The following is a 23,045-nucleotide window of genomic DNA, read 5'->3' as shown; positions in this document are numbered from 1 at the left end:
AGTTCAGGTTCATGGTACATCTCTCAGAAGGTCCGTTCCGAACAGGCCTTGAAAGTTCTAAGAATTATCAGCTCTAACTTTCATAAATATATTAATCTCCCTCGCAGGATTGTGTTGCATATTTTCGATTTTAAAATTGTACCTATTCTTATGTATGACACAGAAGTCTGGGGGTTTCATCCATCAAGTGACGTTTCGCGGGTTCATGATAACTATTGTAAAGACGTTTTACACTCGGGTAGAACTACGCCTAATTTGGTAGTTCGTGGTGAACTTGGTAGGTATTCTCTTCGTGTTCATCAGTACGTTAAGATTACTAAATATTGGGTAAGGTTGATGTTCCAGGAAGATAATGTTATGTTAAACAAAGCTTCTAAGCTTCAATATAGTTTGGCAGAAGCTGGAAGAAAGTGTTGGGCATTAACTGTTAAAAACGTGTTGTTTAGTTACGCATTCGGCTATGTATGGGTGAATCAAGATGTAGGCTGTATTAACAGTTTTATTTCAAGTTTTAAGGAAAGGTGTGTTGCTATTGATAACCAGTGTTTCTTTGAAAGCATATCAACTTACTCCAAACTTCGGTTATATAAATTTGTTAAAAGTGAAATTAAATGTGAGGATTATTTATTGCTGATTACTTTACCAGTTTACCGTATTGCACTCTGTAAGCTCCGATGCTCTAATCATCAACTGCTAATCGAGGAAGGACGAAAGATCGGCCTAACACGGAGCGAATGATTATGCCCTTTTTGTATTGTACCCATTATTGAGTCTTTTGCTTAGAATGTAATTTTTATAATAATCTTCGTCAGGACCTGCTTCCAAAATAGTATTACTCTTCTCCATCTCTCCATAAATTTGTACAATTGTTGTCATCTTATAATGCTTCTCTTATTAATAACTTAGCTAAATGTGTATTTCTAGCTTTCAATTCAAGTGAATTGATGCAATGTGGTATCTTACGGCGCTTCATCATCTCTAATACATCATGTTGTATGTACCTGTATAATGGGCCGGTGGCCCCTTTACTGAAATAAATAAATAAACACAGTTTCATCTGCACCATCCCAATGGCTCTTTCTCTCTCTTCAGCTGTTAATCGTGGCATATTTCTTGTACTTGTGTATCATATCATGCATTCTAGTCTCCTTTATACCCTTTAGAATCATTCTACATGTGAAATTGATGCAAATACTGCTTGAATATTGTTGCGTTTTTGCGATTGATATTGCTATGTGTAAACAGAAATGGAAAAATGTTACTTTGCAAGCAAAAATGTTAAGAAAGATAATTTTAGATGTCCCTAAACAGTTTTTTCACAATATCAAAGACACGTTTTACTTGTTTTCACTAAAATGTTTTGAAAGACTGAAATCATAGGAGTGATTATTGTACAATTTTACACACTCTACAACAGTTGTTTTTTGTTTTAATAGTTGAAAAATGGTGACTTTAAATGGTCTATCTTTGTCGCAAAGCAGAAGTTTATTGCAACCTTTCTTTTGGACATCTAAATCACTGTTATTGGTTTATTTCGGCACGGACGAAAGAAGGACAATTTAACTCTTCTGAAAGAGATTAATTTCACCTTAATATGAATGCATTTGAGAATTGCTTTTTTGTGATTTGCATAAAGCTGTGTTGTTATAACTAAACTAATACCTTCTAACATATCTTTGATACATTTTAGGTAATTCATAAAGGTAGGAGGATAACGTTTCTTTTGGCGCTTAGTGTATGTTGACATGCACAGCCGAATGAGTATGGCCTGCCCATTGTTGCGCGGGTATGTCGCTGACAGGTGTGATGCTTCATTTGCAATCTTTTGTGGTGTATGTCGAATACATAAAACCACTCACATACAAGTATCTGCCACCATGGGACGTGGGAAGAAACTTGTAGGTTGGTTGTGCGTTTGCCACTTAAAGATGAAACAACTGATGGAGAAAACTCTTCAGATAAAAAAGGACATTAACACAGAAAAAAATCCACAGGTCTTGACAAGTTAGGCCAATCGCGGTATCCTTACAGAATAAGAAATATATGGCTTTAGTTTGAAAAATGCGTTAAGCTGAAAGACTCAGATATAGGGATTATTTATCCATGTGATATTCAACATAGGAGGAACCACTTATGTACATTGTACAGGTAAAAACAGGCAAAAAATGCAGAGGACTGAAAACAAGTGCCATTGCAGACAGCCTATTCATTGAGGAACACATGATATTTCCACAAGACATACAGATAGAGTAGACTGAAGATTTCCCAGCACTCAAGTCACGCAGTTCAGCACCCAGGAATCTCACTAGACATCAGACCAAGGGTCAAATACTAGGAGAAGAGGGGAATCCAGCTACGTTGGGTCATGGGAGTCATCAACCAGATGCCAAAGCAAGTTGTTTTGTAAATGTTTGAGTATGAATCTTGAATTTTATTAACTCATCTGAAATAACATAAACTGGATTACTGCTATACTGTTGACATTCTGCACTACCCCAGCTATACCAAGAATAGACTGATGTTACATATAGCTATATGAAACTGATTCCTACAAAATGTGATTGTTACTGATCCTATATTTTGACGAATATCTCTTTCTTGGTTTTGTCTACATTTTCCTGAGCGTTGGCCTTAATATTATACTACCGTGTTCACATACAAGTTTGAAATTGTACTTATCAGGTTTCCACTGTATATGGATATTCTCAAAGAGATGACTCTGAACTGGCCATAGAGATTTCAATACTAGAACCCCTGTGTGGATCCAAACTAGGATCTGTCCACAGCACCCGATTGCTTTTCGTGAAAGGTGACCAGATTGGGCAGTGTAACTGTGTCCCTTTGCCTAATACACCACTTCTATCCTTACTTCACCTAGACGGGTGGTAGAATGCTCCTGGCTCTATCAATTGGCTGGTCATGCCAGACTATTACAATGATATATTGTACAAAATATATCAGAAATGATAACATGATTTTGGCGAATCAGAATTTCAAATGCAAAATTGCATTGATAGCTTTTTATGCCTCGAGTCGTGTGCACAAAATTTTGGTAACTCATGGGCCAATGTGTTGGAAAAAGTAGTATTTTTCTTTTTCTGATGGAGTGTATCATCTGAGTAATTCTTGGTCTGAGACAGACTTGATTTTAGCATTGTGATGAGAGTTTTACTCTAAACATGGTTTAGGAAAGCCCCCTTAAAAACAAAAGGTCAACTGACATGACCCTGATGATAACGAGAAAGACTGCCCAAATCAATTAACTACTTGAATACGTTTCATAGCGATGAAGACTCTTTACAAGATACCTTGTGTTACGGTTAATAATTTGCCGTGGAAAAATGTTTAAAAGTCCCCATTTGAACCGGCAAATTAGAACATATTCAATAATATATTTAACAAACAATGAACAAACTACAATGAATGAAAATACATATTTCTAGTACAATGCAGTTGAGTCACAAATCTAAAATATTGGGTCACAGATATTAGATATTAACTCACCAGAGTCTTGACGCTTACAGTGAGAGCAGATATACTGATTGAAGGTTGTTTACAGTGACAGTGGTCAACAAGGCAAGCACTGTCAGTCTTGAATGTTGAACAACTTGACGATGGCAGACAGTTGTGTATAACTCCAGTGATGTGATACGTTCTGTCGCGCAACACCTTTACATAGCTCTTACACAGTTCTCGAGCATTCTAGCAAAGCTAGGCTCCATAATTATTCTCTCAGAACGTTCAGGAAAGATATCGTAAACACAAGACGGGAAGTCAGAACAAATACAAAAGATTGCCCCAAGGGAGGCAACTCTGAAGCGCTATCATCATATACATGGGTATACAAGGCAGCTATAAAACGTATGGTGGTGAAAAGCTTAACTGGAGAAAGGCAAGTGATATCGACCTGATGTTGTACCGCTATGAAACCAATGAACATCTTCGTGAAGCTACAGTTGCCACGTCTTCCTACTCCTCGCCAACAGAATACATCAACGCCTACAACGACATGATAGTGCACAGCCTCCATGAATCAGCAAACTACAGTATCCCCTTATCTCAAGCCATACTGGACAAGAGATAATCTAAAGTCATGGGCGAGAAAGACATTTTCACATTTGCAGAATGATAAAATCTTCCTGGTCCACAATTCACAGTTGAAATTATAAGCAAGTCCATGTTTCCTTCTCTGATTAAAACGCAGTGTTACCCGATTTTTTAACTCCTTTTAACATGGCATACACTCAAACGTTGGAAGGTTAGGTATCCCAGAGATATCTCAAAGAAATATATCCATTTAATGACTTCATGAAAGTAAGATGAAACTAGAAGATGTTCGCCTAAGAACATGACCACACATATGGAGTGAAGGTGTGGCATGCAAACTACAAACAAGGAAGAATATGTCTGAGGACACAGATTACGAGAGGACTGACACGTCTCTCTCAGGAATCTGTGAATACAAGTTTGAGAAATTAATAAATAGGCAATTTGGGAAGTCAAAGTAAAAATGACCACGTAGAAGTTTTTGCCAACTTTTTAAATCACTAAAATATATTAAAGTTGAATGTGACGCTATGAATACTTAATTTACAAAACTGAAGAGAAACAGTAGCACGACATGTTGGGACCGAGGAGAAGTTGACATGTTAAGAAGTATGAACATAGGTTTGAAGCTTACTTCATTAGGGGGTTGATGAGCTACATCCCGATATCAAATTTTCAAGATGAAACCATAGGGACGAAAACCATTATTTACCAAAGCCTTTTCGTCTCCCCGTGCCGCCACCTTTGACGATTTCTATGCCGTTTTGGGATGCTATGACTGCCGTTTTGTACGCTAGGCAACCGTTCTCGGGCGTTCTTGCAGCTGATACGCGGGTTTTGTTTCCATTTTAAACGATTGGTTTTGCATTACAGATGCGTTTGTTTCGGTTTTAGATGACATTGGAAGTTTATTTTCCTATTTTGGTGCTTTTTTGTTCTGTTTCGGTGTTTTTGGAGTTCAGTTTTGAGAATTTGTTCACCGTTTGTATGGTAGGCCTGAGGCCTGACGTTTCAAATGAAGAGTATTACATTTGTCAATTTGTCATGCTAATATCACTAGAAAAGGAGTTGACAAGGAGAACCTGCTTTTTCAAATTGGTATCTCTTTTGCCAAGGAGCTCGATGCCATCCAAGTAAAGGAGATGAGTAAACTGTGTTGGTAATCTGTGCTGAGGAGGTCCAGGATGGTATCCGTCCTCTTTATTGAACAGAAAGCTCAAAGGATCTAAAAACAAACAAAAAGCAAAGGACTAAAGGAGTCCCCCTTGGAATATTCCCCTTCTGATTGGAACAGATTCCGAAGTCTGCAACTGCCCTTGTGAGTACATCTCAAGTTGAGACGACCAGCATCTCATTAAAATCTTAGTAAATCAGTCAGGGATGTCAATACAATGAAAAGACTTCAAAATCCATTTTTTTTTACAAGAAATTGATCCTTGCACCTCCAACTTTCCTTCCTCGCCCCCTTCTGATCTCCATAAATTATATCATTGGAAGAGCAGTAAGACGACACGAGGTTCGTCAAACACCCAGTGAAAGATTTTATATTGAATATTCAAACATGTGATAGGGCGGATGACTTTGGGATCAGTCAAGTCTCCTTCTTGGGACCTTTGCAGAACCATGGAGAAACATCACCTGTGTCCACGAGAGAACTGAAATAATATAGTAATGGTGTCTGGACACAAGGGAACAGTGTTTCCAATGCCGGTTTTGAATCAGGCCCGGGAAGTGTTGATTTGAACTTTTTGATAACACTTTTCAGGCAATCTGGTGAGATGCAACAGACAAATGACCCGGTTAATTATTTTCTCTTGCATTGCATGATCGTAATCACGTAACCACGGTGCCTCAATGTTACAGTCGCCGGGTACTAATCTAATCTCTTTTATTCCAGTGCTGAAGAGGCCACAGTCCCATAGTACCTTGTCACCGAGCAATATTAGCATACAATCAAAATATTTGCAGGCGTTGTTTTTATCTCCCGCCGAGCGTTTAGCGCGAAGCGGGGGATATAGTAATAGGCTCCGTCAATCCGTTCGTACGCCCGTATATTCATATTTGGTCCCTAGGTTCACCAGTCAGGTTTGGTGACCTTGACCTTCATTTCAAGGTCACAAGGGGACTTTAACTTTATCTCAAGATCCGTTCACTGGATTTTCTTCATATTTGACACTAAGCTTAATCCAGAATATGCGCAGGGCTCATTTTTGGTGCCCTTCATATAAATTTCAATGTCACACCGACACTTTGAAGATTTCAGTATGTTAAGAATTTCAACAACATATCTCAAGAACGTTTCTATACAGACTTTCAAAACTTCTCTTGAATGTTTTCTGAACAATATACAAATAAAACATAAAATGTACTACCTTTACGAGAGTTATGATGCTGTACAAGGCTTTGGAGAATGAACATATTATCAGTGGTGGAGTATTTTTAATTTTAGCCTTGAATCTGGTAGGTATGAGTGAAGTCCAGTAAATCATAAATTTGTCTTGTTATTTCACAAATGTATCATCCAGTCATAAGTCCTTCTTGATAATCAGGTGGTTTTACTTATTGTGAAACTGATATTGATGCGAATTTCGACTACACGGAAAGCCAACAGCACCAGTAACAAGTGAACGAAGAAGAATGGACTGTGCGGCACAAAACACGATACCAATCTGTGGAAAACGACCCCTGCACATACAAGCAATGATTTGGTTGTAAATATGAGTGTGGAGCGACACGCATCGTTACTGCTCTCCAGATGAATCTCAGATGAGTTAACATCATAAACGAATAAAGTTTTGAAGTTCAAACCATGGAGAAGACGAATAAGCGAAAATGGATTTGCGCCGCACTGGCAGTAACCTGGTTTTTGCTGCAGATTACTTCCGTAGCGACCAGTGGCGTCTAAGACAACCATCATGGCCGTTACGATGCGATTCGCTTTGGGAGTGACCAGCTTCTTCAATTCCAAGGATTCAATGATGTAAGTCATTTGAAAATTGATCTGCCACCGGAATGTTCATGCAACAATAATAATAGCTCCTAATAGCGATAAGGGAATTAACACTTTCAAACGCAAACGAGGAAAGAGAGGGGGGCCTCGACAAAAGGTGAGAAACCGGAAGCACAGACCCCCTCTCTGTCAAATGTCAGAAGTCTACGGCGCCAAATAAATGAAATTGAGGCTTGTGTAAAGTATATGTATGAGTTTCGAGAAAGCTGTCTCCTGTGCTTAACGAAGACATGGTTGAACTCAATGGGTAGAGATGCGGCAAGGACCGGGAAACGTGTTGGAGGAGGTGTGTGCGTTTATGTAAAAGAACGCTGGTGCAAGCAAGAATCTATCTGCAACAAGGACATTGAACTTTTGTGCATTTCACTCAGGCCCTATTATCATCCTAGAGAATTTGGACAAGTTTTTGTGATCAGTGTATATATTCCGCCGGATGCTAATGTGAAACGAGAGGCCAACACTATTCACACCACTGTGGACAAACGTAATGATTTTTCACCAGAGGCACCAAAATTCATACTCGGAGATTTTAACGCATGTGACTTAAAACATGTTCTGCCATCATATCATCAGTATGTGAAGTGTCCGACAAGATCTAGAAAAAAACTATTGACCTGTGCTATGGTAATGTGAAAGACGCCTACATTTTTTGGCAAAGGCTCCGATGGGGACTTCTGACCACAATACTTTTTATTTAGTTCCTTTTTCAAAAGCTATTTCAGATATACATTAATACTTATAATGTTCCCATCCTTTGGAAAACCTCTAAAATTATTCCATTGCCAAAAAAATAAGAATCCTTCTGTTAATAATGACTTCTGACCAGTGTCCCTAACCTCTGTTGCCATGAAATGTTTTGAACGCATTGTTAAGAACTCGTTGTTGAATTACGTCAGCCATGTTCTTGACCCATTACAATTTGCATACAGAGCAAGGCATTGGGTAGATGATGCAACAGTCACTCTGTTAAACAATATCTATAAGCATTTAGGAAACTATGGTACTTATGTGAGAATAAGGTTTGTTGATTTTTCATCTGCCTTTAATACTATTCAACCTCATCTGTTAATTGATAAACTTTTCAAATTGAATGTTAATTCTATCATCAAATGGATTAATTCATATCTAGTTGACAGACAACAATTTGTACGGGTTAATAATGTGAAATCATCAATTGTAAACACATCAACTGGCGCTCCAGAAGGTTGCGTTACTTGACCAATTTTGTTTATATTGTACACCAATGACTGTGTATCCAAAGCAGAAACATGTTTTACAGTTAAATTCGCTGATGATGCTTGATTGGTAGGCCTTATTAGGCAATCAGAACTTAGTTACAGAGCTGAAATTTGTAGAATGGTGTAAATCAAACTTCTTTTTTTTTCAATGTGCAAAAAAACAAAGAAATGATCAGAGATTTTAAAAAAGCTAAGTCAACATTTAATGCTAATGAAATAGAAAGAGTAACCGAATACACATATTTGGTTACTGTTTAAGATTCAAAACACTTTTGGAACGAAAACACTGAGAAAATATATAAGAAAGGAAAATAACGCTTGCATTTTTTGTGGAAGTTGAAACATTTTAGAATCGACCAAACTATAATGATGTTATTTTACAAAACCTTTTTTCAAAGTGTCATAACCCATTATTATCTTGAGTTGGTACGGGAACCTGTCTGTCCAGAATAAACGCAAACTCTCAAAAATCGTTAACACTGCGTCTAAAATTATTGGGATCCTATCAAAAGTACCCGCAGATTTTATGAGCAGCAGATTTAAGAAAAGGCAAACAAAATTTTTTGGGGATCCTACTCACATACTTTTTTTCGGAATATTCATCATTACCTTCTGGACGCAGGCTGCGTATGCCGATTTTTAGAACAAACAGGGTTCGCCACTGATTTGTTCCAGCTAGTATTAGATGTCTTAACAACAAAACAATGAATGACTTCCAACTGTCAAAATTCTAGTCGATATCATTGTTTACTAAATTGATGTATTTATATCCTGAATATTTTGAACAACAGTTTTTTTATGATTATCATTTGCAATGTTATATAAGGCTGCTTTATGAAAGAAAAAGACTGGAGAACTGCATATGATTTTCCCTTGGGATAACAAAGATATTATCTTATCTTATCTTATCAAATGCTTGCGCATTTGTTTAAAGGTCACATGCAACCAAAAAATCAAACCTAATTAAAACACAATTATCACTTATTCATGACATATAATATACATTGCTGGTTTTAAAAAAACTTATAAACAAAATTATAAGCGTACAATCGCAAATCAAAAGTGCAATATTTTGTACTTGGGTTTACTTCCCAAGAAACGAAGCAGCCGGGATACCGAACCCAGTAAGAGCGGGTGGGTGTGCACTCAAGTGTAACGGCTGGTTCATTTGCAGATGCCCTCACGGCTCATTGTGTGTGTATATATAGAGATGTTGGGTTGTTTTGTAAATACATGCTCATTTTTTGTGTATAACATTTTGCAATCAACAGAAATCATAACATGTCATGTGTACAAGTATCACACCTGCCTGTCTGTGTAATTACATAATGTGACAGAGACCGAACTCGGGCCATAAATCAATGCGTTTTGTTTATGGTGTATAGCCTGATAGGTGCTAAGTTCAAATTGCATGTGGTCAGTGATTGAAATTGTGTATTGAATATTGTTATTAGCAGACAGGCAGGCAGACACATAAGTGCCAATAAAACAGACTTTGAGTTTTGTCTGTGACAACGACATATCTATATCACAGTTAGAAATTCTGTCGACGCTAAATAATGACATTGCTTTTAAGTATCGAACTGATAAAGTGACTCGGTAAAAAGAACGTGTGGTGAAATAGAAAAATGAAATTATATAACCAGTTAAATCGGTAATCTACTGTGATAACATATAAAAAGCTCGCGGCTGTGAAATATCAACAAAACATTAGAAAAATAGCTCACACCAAAGCCTTCACCGAATATTCACCGGACAACCCGCTTCCAAGCTCCGCGAACCTATTTCACTGCGCATGTGCTATGAGCGCAGCCCAGCTGTTGAAACCACTTCAATTCCCCTTGGGGGAAAGTTAGTGAATCGTTTGAACTACGATTTCGCGCCTTTTTTTTCATCGTGTTATTTTTCAACTTTATAAGTTGAATTTGCATTTTTGATGATTTGTTTCGGTAAGTCCATACCGAAAGGTATCAGAATCTGCAAAGTTGTGTTTTACGTTGCATGTGACCTTTAAGCACTTTACCAGACAAACGTGCAAACATCAGGTGTAAACAATACTCACAGTTAGGATCATCCGTTATGTTGACCAGTCGTGTTCTTGTGACAGCGGCTGGCAGAGTATATACAGCTGCCCTAGCACTCAGGTCAGAATTTACTCGCATCAGTCTGAAAACAACAGTCTTCAGTGTCAATTGAATAAGCATTTCCCAATTGTATAAATAGCCGACCCAACAAACGCAGCTGTATGGTTGACAAAAAATAGGGTTCTTACGTTAGTAATATGACATAGGTGGCCTAACAGTCACAATGTAACAACAATACTGGCCAGATAACAGTCATATAGTCACGTTTATACTGGCCTGACAGTCATATTGTTACGTCAATAACATCCCGACTCAGTCATAATGTAATAACGTAGTTACATAGTAATAACAATAGATGTCTAACAATAATAGAATATCAACTGTAGCAGCCCAATAGTCATATAGCCTGAGACAGTCATTTTGTTATAACCACACGACTGTCGTACTAAAGAAATTGCACAACAGTTCCAGAAAATGCTGTAGGATTATAAAAATAACATCAGTATATTTTGAAAATTGTTTAAATGTGATTTTCAAATAACGAACACTGCGTCACAAGCGCCACAGATATCGCACCCAGTTGCGACGCTACCAGCGTCTCACGTTTCTCCCAAACGCAGACGACTCAGTCGATTTTTACGCATTAATGATATGCCTGGAAATGGTCGACAGGCCCGGATGCAAAAAGCATGCAGTCGTCTCACCGCTGCGTTACTGCTGATGCGGTAGCCTACCACTGATAACGCTGATGGCGTCACTGTGAGCACTTGGTTGCGCAGACGGAGAATGCGCAGGTTATGGTCACTCTGGGTCTTCCAGTTTGGGGACTGGCAAGTCTGGCTGACAGGAGTCATTAGTATGACGATGGTCTACATTATACATTCGAACATTCTGGATATTGTGAAGAGTGCCTTCAACCAATAACAGTGAGTGAGTGAGGTTAGCTTTACGCCCCCTTTAGCAACATTCCACCACTATCACGATTGGGACACCAGATATAGGTTTCACACATCGTATCCATCTGGGGAATCAAACCCGGATCTTCTTCGTTACAAGCGGACGCCTTTACCAATAGGGTGCCTCGCAGCCCCAGTACACCACAATCAATTCAAATCGACTGTTTTTTATATTGTTGGTGTATGTGATGCCCGTGCGATTGACAAAATCAAGATTTTCATGAAGAACCACGCCAAACGCTGCGAAGCATGCCTGCTGTGTGTTGGCAATGCGTTCACAGTATGTGAATTGTAAGGCACAATTAAATTACTTCCCAACATATTTAAGATATTTTATTTGGAAAATAATCCCCAAAAGACTACTATGTATATACTTTCTTTTGTTGTCCTTTTGTGTTCCCAGTGTTCTTCATGTATTATGTAACACACAAATATACATACACTGCATTGCTGTCCACATAGAAGAAATATTTGTCTGTAATGCCAAATCTGGACGTGAAATTAGTTGCTAAAGTTTGGGAATTGGAATCATTGATGTTTGCCGCCCGCAGCCTGTTGTAGCTTTGCCATAGTATTCTGTTGTCTGAAGAAAAAACAAGATCAATGGAAGTTATGAAGTATTCACAATTATACTGAAACAATAATATCATGGCACTTCAGCTAACCTGGATATTTTAACTATACAGCTGTCAGCACTACTATTCAAAATATTTCCTGAACACATGTTGGATATTTAATAACACTATTCTGTACATATGCACAAATTGTATCATTGAATTCTATATCTATGTCCATTCGTCGTCGACTCTGGTTCTTCCAACTCCACGATTGACATAAATACTGGTTGGTGCTGATGTTGATAGTGCACGCAGAGGTGACCCCCATGCAGGTGACAAGCTAACTTGACATGATACTGCCACGTGAGGTATATTCTCAATATTGAAAATAGCTATTGAGATATACCATGGTGTGTTCCATGGACTGATACTCAGTGCCAAACGTGATGATGTAGGGTGAACCATATTGACTCATTGCGAAAACAGTGTTAGGCATGTAATAATTGAGAAAGGTTATTTCTTTTTATTTGCTGTTCCTCCAGTGTGGCGTCCAATTAAATAGTGAACATAAGGAACAGTGAAGTGGTCAAACCATGCCGTGGTTGTGCGTGGGGATAGTAACAGCATCGTATTTGGTGAATAATATGTTGTGGCAAGGACAACTTTCAAAACAGTACGGGTCCAAGCTGGACTTATCGATGCAAAGGTTGCGAGGTATTGTTGCTACTTATATACGTTCACGCTCAGTTTAAATGGGAGATTTATGGGAATTCTACCTCTGACATGTACAGTCATAAGTCCTTTACATATATGATAATGTTTGATAAGTACAACCATTTCCAAAGGTAGTGAGTTTATATTTATGGTCACATCGGCAGAGTTTTAGTCATATCATGACGAGAGAAAAATATACATAAATGAAAAATATATGTAAACAACAGAAAATCCTATAGGATTTTATACTGTCTAACAACAAGATTATGAACATAAAATGAAATAGTAATCGATCAACTGACAAACCCAATGTAAAAACGGGCTCGAGGATCGCCAGCAACGAAAGTTAGGTCACCATACTAGGGATCTGCGGAGACTTACAATACTTCTGTTTCTTGCACGACTCCCCAGCAGGATTTATACCATCCCTTCGGCTATTATCGATTGTATTCAGTGTTTGCCAAATATCTAAAATGGACAGAGATACTACGATTAAAAGCGATGATAGGTATGATTATTTTTTTAATGATGTGGACTTATATACCTTGTCAGGGGAACAATAGCTCTACAGTACTTCAGCCTCCTGTGAGAATACAACCACTAACATTCTCAGTTGTCAACTCAAGCTATCAATTATAATAATACATCTATCTACAAAACATATCAATCAAATTTTTGCAATCAATTCTATCTCAATAATTAAATGGTAATGAACAATAGTAAAAAGACCCTTAACCGTTTTAACACCGAAATATATATTCCTTGAGATGGAACAATCAACGCAGTTTTAAAGATATGCTTGACCGTGAGTTTTTCATCACAAGGAATGCAAAGCGGAGTATCCCAAAGTTTTAACAAATATTCACGAGTGTATATTGTATGGTCAATGCGACATTGCTGCATAATGACCTCTTCAAATCTGGACTGACCAGGGGCGGTGGGGTAGGCTAGTGGTTAAAGCGTTGGCTCGTCGTAAATAGATAAATATTTTATTATTGGTAGTTTAGATTAGCAGCTGAGATAGTTAGTTAGTTACTATATTTAATCGTAGTATATATGTTACTTTAAGTTATGGCTAGACTATCTAAAATTGCTAATACAGCTATGTACTGTAGTGTACAGGAAGTAAATGTACTGTACGTCCCCATGGTCCCTAGTATGGTGAATATATAGCCTATATAGCCTCTACTTTTGTTGGGTTGAGTCCCATTCGGGATTCGAACGCACACACTCAGAGACATCTAATCGCAAGAATCTGTACTTGACTAAGACAGTGTAATCCCAAATATAACATATGCTACATTTGTCCACTTTCTAACATGTCATTGTGTAATCATAGCTTTCGGCCATGGGAGCCGTGCCAATTTACACTTATCAGAGGGGTACACAATGTCCGCAGTCCAGACTACCAGCTGCCCGACTTCCATTTTTGTGGAAGTCGCGGTGGCAGAGCAGGTTAGGTGGCTGGATTTGTGTGCTGACGATTAGGAGTCCGACTCTGAGGATGTGGGTTCGAATCCCGAATGGAACTCAACCCAACAAAAGGACAAGAATCTGTTCTTTACTAAAAAGTGTAATCCCAAATATAACATATGTTGCACTAACAATCAAGTTTGCTAATTTAATCTACCGATTATAAATTACTATGTATCTGTGTACAACCATGTCCATCAGCATTTGTGTAATAATTCAATTTCTTTTTACAAAAACCCGAACTTATTTCAAAAAGATCCTTCAGGGATGAAACTTTGAAATATATGAAGTCACACAAACTGAGCGAAGTATCGTACAATCTTCTTCAGTTGTATACGGGATGTTGGTGAATCAAACATCCGGACATGCGTCTTGGTTCCAAGTGCAATCCACTCACCGGGTCCCCAAAAGTAACGATGAAAGATTTTGAAAATTATCAAGCAAAACTTCAAGTAATTGAAAGTAGATTGCTGACAGTTGAAAAAAGTTCGCAAGAAAACCCTACCGAGGTAGACAAAATGATAACCGCCAAAATGGCGGGATAGCGAGCCAGGACGGCCCGGGGGCACATTCTGTCGCTGCTGCCGACATCCAGAGAGAATTCGAGTGTGTTAGAGACAGTACTGATTCCAAATGAACTGCGTGTTTGACACGAAACAGGGTATTAAACAGGAAAATCAGGCGCTAGCATTACTCAGCAAATATGCTAGATATTCTGAGACTGCAATATAACAGTTGTCTGTGATTGTTGATAAAGGACTAAACAAGATTACTGATGGAGACATCCATAAACTTTCCATCATTTTACAAGGGAGTATTCGACCCTTCTGGTGAACAGTCAGTTTGATGGTGAAACTGCAAAACTTTTCAGATGTTTAGAGAATAACACTATGTGTATAGTTTTTTCAACACAATCTCTCAACAATCTGCGGCATGCTGCAGAAATATCAGCGGTTAGATCCCGGTTTGCCAACCCATCTACTAGACGTGGTTTTGGGAGTCGGCATATTCAATGTACAAACTATTCACGTGGATACCGTGGTAGACAATTTCGTGGATACACAAGGGGAGACCTCTTTCAACAGTTCAGTGGACAGTTAACATACAACAGATTTCCTGGTCAGACAGGGAATAATGCTATGCAAGACTCTTGATCATTTTAATAGTAATAACTGTTATGTCACCTCAGATTTTTAAAGCAAGAAATATAATTATGAGATTTTCTTAGAAACTGGAAAACAATTGGTGCATGTGATACAGTGTTAAAGTAGTTTGAGATAGGAGCTGATATTCATTTTGTCTCAGAACCTGAGACTTTTGAGCTTCCAAATCGCACACATTCCTTAAAAGAATGTGTTTTTATTGACAATGATATAAGTATTCCTGTCCGCTGTTCAGCATTTGCTGTATGTCATAATAGACCTCATTGTGTATCACCTTTAACTTGTGTCCCAAAGAAGGGTAAGGATTCATATAGGCTTCTTACTTCTCCTAGATAGCTTAATCAAAATGTAGTTTGCCCTAAGTTTAAACAAGAGAACATATCAACTGTGTTAGATTTCGTACAACCTAACCATAAATTGTTTTCTGTTGATATTAAGAATGGTTTTTATTATGTTCCAGTCAACAAAGTGTCTCAAAGGTATTTGGGCATACAGTGGAGAGGGGTGTATTATACCTGGCAATGTGTGCCTTTTGGTCTATCAGTTAGTCCATATTTGTTCAATAAGAGATTAAGGCCAGTGATTTGTCATTTGAGGCAAAAAGCCTTAAACATTTCAGTGTACGTGGATGATTTTGTTAGTGCAAATTTCCCAGATTGTATTGAAAAGGATAAGGATATTCTTGTGACAACCCTTGAGGGTGTTGGACTTCAGGTAAATCTTGAGAAATCAGTGTTAGATCCTACATCTACATTAAGGTATGTAGGCTACATTCTATCTACAGATAATACAGACAGACATGTCTGAATAAAGCTTTTAAGATTCCTAAGGATCGTATCACAAAACTAAAACATTATATTAGAAGAGTTATTTCAAAGGGTGTTTGTACATCGAGAAATCTAGCTAGGATGGCAAGACAATGTATTTCTATGGCTAAAGCAATTGTACCAGAAAAACTTCAGTTGAGAAACACTTATGCGTGTTTACGCACCAAATCCACATGGCAGGATACACTTTACTTGGATCAAGCAGCTGTGAAGGATCTGAAATGGTGGTTTTCAGCAGTAAGCTTTGGAATGGTGTCGCGGTACAGCTTCACACAATAGACGTACAGGTGATAACCGATGCATCTTCGGTAGCCCCCCTGGGGCGGTACATGTCAGGGACTGGAAGCCAACTGTTTGTGGAATACTCGAATGTGTCACCAGCATTCAACTATGAGAGAATTAACTGCTATCCTAATGTGTCTACATGCATTCTCCAAACAGCTTCAGGGGAAAGTAGTTCAAGTTCTCAGCGGCAATATCGCAGCAGTGGCCAATATAAACTTCCAGGGCGGACCAAGCAAGGAAATGGTTCCGATAGCCAAACAAACATGGACATTTACTTTAAGTATGGACATAAAAGTTACAGCCAGACATCTAGCTGGCAAAGAAAACGTAGGCCCTGTCCAGACCGCTAACACGCTAACAATGGAAACTAAACCCGACAGAATGTTTATTCATAGATCGTGATATGGGGACCTCATACAATAGATTGCTTCGGTCACCTGATAACAACACAACTACCTCGTTACAACAGTCTCTACTTCGATTCCTCTGACGGAATGAGTGGACGCGCTTGCCCAGACCAACTGGACATCAGAAAAGAACTATGCCAACGCCCCATTCCATCTTCTTTCAAGAGTACTAGAGACCATACTTCAGCAAAATGTAGTCGCAACAGTCATCGCCCCACATTGGGAAGGACAACCATGGTGTCAACGGCGTATAGCAATGTCAGTATCACCGCCGATTCTGTTACCGATCCACTAGCGGACTTTTTAACCCATATGGCCAGAACCAGAACACCTTCAAAATCGAGGATGGCAGATATATTTCTGGCGAGTGTCTGGCATGAGAAATTAACTTATCTTGGATGGTAGCAGAGAGCGTCACAACAATTCCAATTTAATTAGGCCAAATCAACATTATCGTTATACAACAATTACAAAAAATGAAATCATATTGTGAGAGTGTGGGTGTGTGCTTTCCTCCACATTATCAGGACACAGAGACCATTGCTAGTGTTCTATGTACTTTAGCGGACTCCAGTGGTCCACCAGCATCACAATTAAAGTCTACATGTGCTGCAATATCATGTCTCTATGAGGCAAGCCGTCACCTATGACTCTAGAAGACCTCAAGAAAATGTCAACAGATCTGACAAAGTCAGATACATCTAAGTAATGTCGCAGAACCAGTGTAATGCCATGGGAACAATTCAGATGTTTATTTGTTTGATGACCATACCCTCTGATCTAGCACCGAAAGCTATGCACTATGAATCGGAGTCTCAGTCTAGCATACCTGTTGTGTTCACTGCGGATCAATTGGAATTTAACACAGATGGACCTCTCACTGTGATACTGTTTCGTATAAAAGAATGATTCTGATCGTTCAGGCTTTGAAGTTCGAATACCCAGAGGATCGTCGACAAAGTCTGACCAAGTGCAGCCATTGACAGCGTACATTGACAGAACGGCGAGCAACCGGTCAAAGGGGTGTAACCCGTGTTCCTTACCGTGACAGCCCTTACAGGCCAGAGCATACAGTACAACCACAAGTTATTGAGAATTTAAGATTGTAGCTTTTTTAATTTTCTTCACTCATTACTCACGTATTAAATGTGAATATTAGCAGAACATAACTCCAGATTCAAAGACAGGTGAACAGTTAGTATTTTGTCAAGTCACCATTGGCAGCAATGCAGGCTTCAATGCGGCGGGGCATACTACTGATCAAAGAAGTTAGAAAGTCGTGGTCCATGCTGTCCCAATATCGGACGACCTCTTCTTTCATTTCAGCAATATTTGTCAGATTTTTCTTATTGACACTTTCCTTCATAAGTCCCCAAACATTTTCTATTGGATTTAGGTCAGGGCAATAGCTTGGCCAATCTAAAAATGTCATATTTTGGGTCTGCAAACCAGGCCTGTGTATGCTTTGAACGATGTTTTGGGTCGTTGTCCTTCTGGAAAATCCAAAAATTTCCATAGAACACGTGAGCACATGGAAGTAAATGTCCCTCGAGAATATGTGTACTGCTCACTGTTCATATTCCCTTCAAATACACAGAGGGGCGTTGCCCCTAACACAGATATGCCACTCCACACGTTAAATTTCGGACAGTACTTTGGGCGCTGATACAAAGGGTTTTCAGTTTGTTTGGTCCAGAATTTCAGTGTATTAGGAAACAGCTACACGGGACTTTCATCTGAGAAAATCACAATGTCCCAGTTAAAATTTCTATGCTGTAAGCACCAGTTCAACCTTCGCTCCTTTTGTTCAGGTTTTATGATCGGTGATGGAATTCCTCGCCTTTACTGCCAGCCCATTGCATGCAGCTCAGTTCTAATTGTCTCCTTACAGACAGCCACAGTTCCTCTATCGATCATATCCAGCCTTAAGTTTTCTAAACTCCTTCGTTTGTTTTTAGAAACAAAAATACCAAGCCGCCTCCTGTCACCGACAGTCAATTTTCTGGGCCCACCTGCTCCTCCCTGGTGCTCAGTGCCATATCCATTTGCAATATTTTTCAAACCACGATAAACATTGTACAAAGGGATGCCTGTTCTACTTGAAATCACTTTAGCTGAACTGATGTCCTTGATATAAATACTCTAAAATCAACTTCCTCTTCTCTAAATCATCCATACTGAGGATCACTGAAAATGTCGTCTGCTAGCAAGTAAACAAAGGGGGATAACTCTTCACAAACTAATGAAAAGGGATTAACGGAGTTGTTTCTTTTGAATGAAACCAATCACTTGATAGCTGGTCAAGGTTGTTTATACTAGAAATCCAATTAAACATATTCCTAAAATTCTCAATAATTTCTGGTCATACTATATCTTCTATTCTGAGAGTCTATCAGGCGAGCAGGCCTGAGTGTACAAGGGTTTACAGCTAGGTCCTTCAGACCTACAGGTGCCACTGCAGCAGTAAAGATTGGTACCAAACCTGAAACTGACATGACTATTGGTAAAATGGAAGACTGAAAAAGTATTTTGTGATCAGTATTGCTATGCTCAAACACAGAGCTCATACTGTGATGACCTTCTCAGATATGAAGTCTTATTAGTGTTCACCGCCATTGTTCCAGAATAACAGGTCCGATATGCAGATAATGGTTCACCTGTTACCAGGTTTAAAATGAATGAGGTGAATCTTTCATCACAAGGGATACAGCATGGAGGATCCTCGCCTTTCAACAATTATTCCCGAGTATATCGTGAATGGCCAGTGCGACTTAATGACCTCTTGAAGTCTGACAACCCAAGACGATGTAGCCAAGTTTTGGCTATGTTTGATATAATTTATTAACACCTACTTGGGTGTCCCACTTCTTATGCATCAAATCACGGATATAAGATCTATACTCAGAAGTAAAAAACACGTCAGTAGGAATTCAAAATTACATAGGCACTGTAATCAAATCATTACAGAAATGGACATAATAAGCGGATCAAAAACATTTTTGTGTACAATATCTTGACACATCCATAAATAACTCAGCACTAATTCAAGACATTACGTGAACGTTTGCAGTCCATTCAGACCCTTGGCTTCAGTATCTAGTGTGACCACCACGAGCGGCAATAACTGCAGCACAGCCTCTATGCATGGAGGGCACCAATCGATTGATGAAGGCCTTTGAACCACGCTCTGAGAAAGGCATGGCGCAATAAATCGGCTGTGTTCGGGCTTGGTATGACATTATTCAGTCTCCTCTGAATTTCATCCCAAAGATGTTCAATTGGGTTTAAATCAGGACTAAGGGGTGGCCAGTGCATAATGTTGGGACCGTTCTGCTGTAGGAAGTCCCTTGTAGCTCTGGCAGTATGGGCCCGGGTGTTATCATGCTGGAAAATGTTGTTCTGGTGACGCGCGAAAAGTGGTATGACGTGGGGTCTGAGAGCTTGGTCGATGTAGCGCACCGATGTGATGCCGCCACCTCTCCCTGGACCAAGGTTCTGGAACACCACAGGACCCACTCTCTGGTTCAGGGCTATTCCACCCCATACCACGATGCTTGCATATCCCCGTGAGTCTCTTTCCATAACCCATTGGTATGAGTATCGCTGGCCACGTCGTCGCCATATTCTTGTTCTGCCATGCAAGCTGATACGCAGTACCGACTCTCATTTGTGAACAGAACAGTTCTCCATTGCCTGTATCGACAGTTTTGGTGTTGTAGACTGTAGACGTTCACGCTGATGACGAGGGGTGAGGATAGGTCCACGGTAAGGTCTACGGCAATGGAGGTTCCCGCTGTTAAGACGTCGGTGTACTGTATCAGTACTAATTGGTCTTCCGTGTGTTCCCACTGTCTGGCGTGCTGTTTCGGATGCCTGTATGAAGGGATTCTGTAAATGCTATCGCACAACAAGGCGGTCTTGTCGTCTTGTGGTCACCCTTGGTCTGCCAGTACGGGGGCGATCATTTGTCGTGTTGGTGGCCCGGAAACGTTGCTGCAGCCTGTAGAAGGTCCGAACGTTGACCCGGAAGTGATTGGCAACGGCTTGTGCAGTGTGGCCAGCTTCAAGTCTTCCTAGCGCCTGGCTCCTCTGAGCTGTCATGAGTCGCGGCATCCTGCTGAAGTTGTAATGTGAATGTTTCAACCTGGTTGGGGGTAGCATTTTATAGGACTGGTCCTTGTGAACAGCACGTGCAGCATGAGTTGCATGAAAAACATGGAGAACACCGTACCATCTCCGAGATCAGGTTGCGTTTTTGAGACCATTTCCTGGATTCCATTCTGAGTTTGGGAAGGAATGTCTTTGCTCAGGTAAAACATTGAATGAAGTTACAGTTATCCGTTTCTGCGAAGGAAAATTCCAAACTGACGTTTCTTTTGCTGCTTAGTATACTTACGGATTTGTAATCAGAGTATGGTATTAAATGTGGTGTCACTGACTTGTCGAGTGCTGTCTTGGCAGCAAAATCGCCCAGTGTGTTACCAGACGTTTCAACAAACAGAGCACGATGTCGCATTGGCCAGTAGCTAGATCATTAAATAATTCAATGATTTTTATTATACATGTAAGTGGATGTTGACAATTTTTAATAGCCTGGAGACACGAGTCTGACGAAATTACATACTGGTAATCTAAATTATATTGTTCTGGATACAATGGCAGTGGCCCAATCAGCTCCACCACCACCATTGGATTCATCTGTAAATAAAGATATGTATGTATTATATGTATTTCTCAATTAATTAAATTCTTGTCTATACTGTCATTCATTTGTTTCTGACATTTTAAATGTGGCCAAAGTTAGATTGACTTGTGGAATTACTAATTGCCATTGAGGAGAAGAAAGCATGCGGAACGGAGATGTTCCAGCTCAGTGTTGGCAGCAGAAAAGAAAGGTTTATTCGTATTCCGTGGAATAAGATATTTTAACATACAGATCCTCACATAGGGGACTAAAAACACATTTGTATGCAGAGTTGGACTAATTCAAATAAAGTTTTGTAACAACTGAATATAGTTGCAGTTGATAATCCTTTTTAGAAATATGTTTTAAAGGCATGGGAATTATATTGCATCAAAAATACTATAGAAGCAGAGAACATGAATGAAATTGTATCCCAAAAACTCAGATCTCGTTAGTAGACACTGGGTTAAACGTGGAATCTTGACAATCAAGGATGTTTGTGATGAACTTTGGTTTATATCCTTTGAAGAGTTTAAGCTTTAATTTGATATAAGAGGAACACATTTAGATCTTGGATATGTTATATTTATTTTACCTGAACCTTAGAAAAAGACTGTAAAGGAATATAACAACTTGGACCTCGATATAAATTCTCTCCAACAGAATTTCATATCCCCAAGAAAAGGTTCAAGATTATTCAATGATAAATTGTTATCTGTAAATGTTAAACCTCATATTTGCCAAAAATAGGAAACATTATTTGACTGAATTGATTTGTATTGGCTTGTGATTTTTTATATTTGCAGGAAGAATTTAAGAGGTGTGAAACTGACAGATTTTCGATATAAATTTCTGCACGGAATTGTTTATACCAAAAAGTACTTTCCATTACGGAACGTATTCAGGAACTTAATTTGACAAAAACTTTCATTTGATTAGACGTTTTAGGTACGAATCCATTACTGAATCACATAATCTTCTCTGCTTAGAGATACCTTTACACTTGCTCTTCACCACTGAAACACATCCAGAAGAAATACTATTTTCAAAGTTTTGCAGCAAAATGGTTTCCTCGCATCCTAGTATTTAATACTGAATGACTATTTAACCGAAACATATTGCTGTTGATATTGATACTTAATGTATACCTCCATTGAGTTTTGTAGCCTTATAAAGAAGGCTCCTATGCTTCAACGTAAAGTGAGTGAGTGAGTTTAGTTTTCCAGCAATGTTTCAGCTATGTGGTGGCGGTCAGTAAATAACCGTGCCAGAATCATTCAATCCAGTGATCAACAGCATGGGCAGCGATCTACACAATTGGGATACGTTGACATGTGTCAACCAAATCAGCGAGCTTGACCACCGGATCCCGTTGGTCTCCTCTTACGACACGGATGGGTTACTAAAAGATATATTCTAACCCGGATCTTCACAGGTTCCAACATAAAGACAAAGTATTTTGAGGTTGCCTGGGAACCGTAATCAAGTTTGAATCGGATGAGTGATCTGTGGAAGTAAGGAGGGTTGTTTGATCCCCTCCCGAATTAGAGTCGACACAGAACACAAAATCGGGCAGATGAAGCATCTAGAGGCCTTAGCC

At 39.2% G+C, this 23,045-nt stretch overlaps 1 protein-coding gene and 1 long non-coding RNA gene across 2 annotated transcripts in view; one reads left to right on the top strand and one right to left on the bottom strand.

Annotated features, from left to right (window-relative positions):
• LOC124288796 overlaps positions 1 to 23,045 on the bottom strand; it is a 318,833-nt gene that overhangs the window by 18,264 nt on the left and 277,524 nt on the right. The window contains exons 28-29 of the mRNA XM_046725327.1: positions 11,777 to 11,918; positions 10,358 to 10,461 (exon numbers count right to left, since the gene is read on the bottom strand). Coding sequence (XP_046581283.1) covers positions 10,358 to 10,461; positions 11,777 to 11,918 — 246 coding nt within the window. The remainder of the gene's footprint in view (positions 1 to 10,357; positions 10,462 to 11,776; positions 11,919 to 23,045) is intronic.
• LOC124288798 lies at positions 15,650 to 22,221 on the top strand. The gene is made up of 3 exons (XR_006901522.1): positions 15,650 to 15,661; positions 19,024 to 19,025; positions 22,138 to 22,221. It is a non-coding gene; the product is annotated as an uncharacterized LOC124288798 (long non-coding RNA).

Source organism: Haliotis rubra, unplaced genomic scaffold (assembly GCF_003918875.1).
Source record: "Haliotis rubra isolate DU_JTF1 unplaced genomic scaffold, ASM391887v1 Scf425, whole genome shotgun sequence".
NCBI lineage: Eukaryota > Metazoa > Mollusca > Gastropoda > Lepetellida > Haliotidae > Haliotis > Haliotis rubra.
Note: the sequence above shows the minus strand (reverse complement) of the source record. Positions and strands in the feature narration are given on the sequence as shown.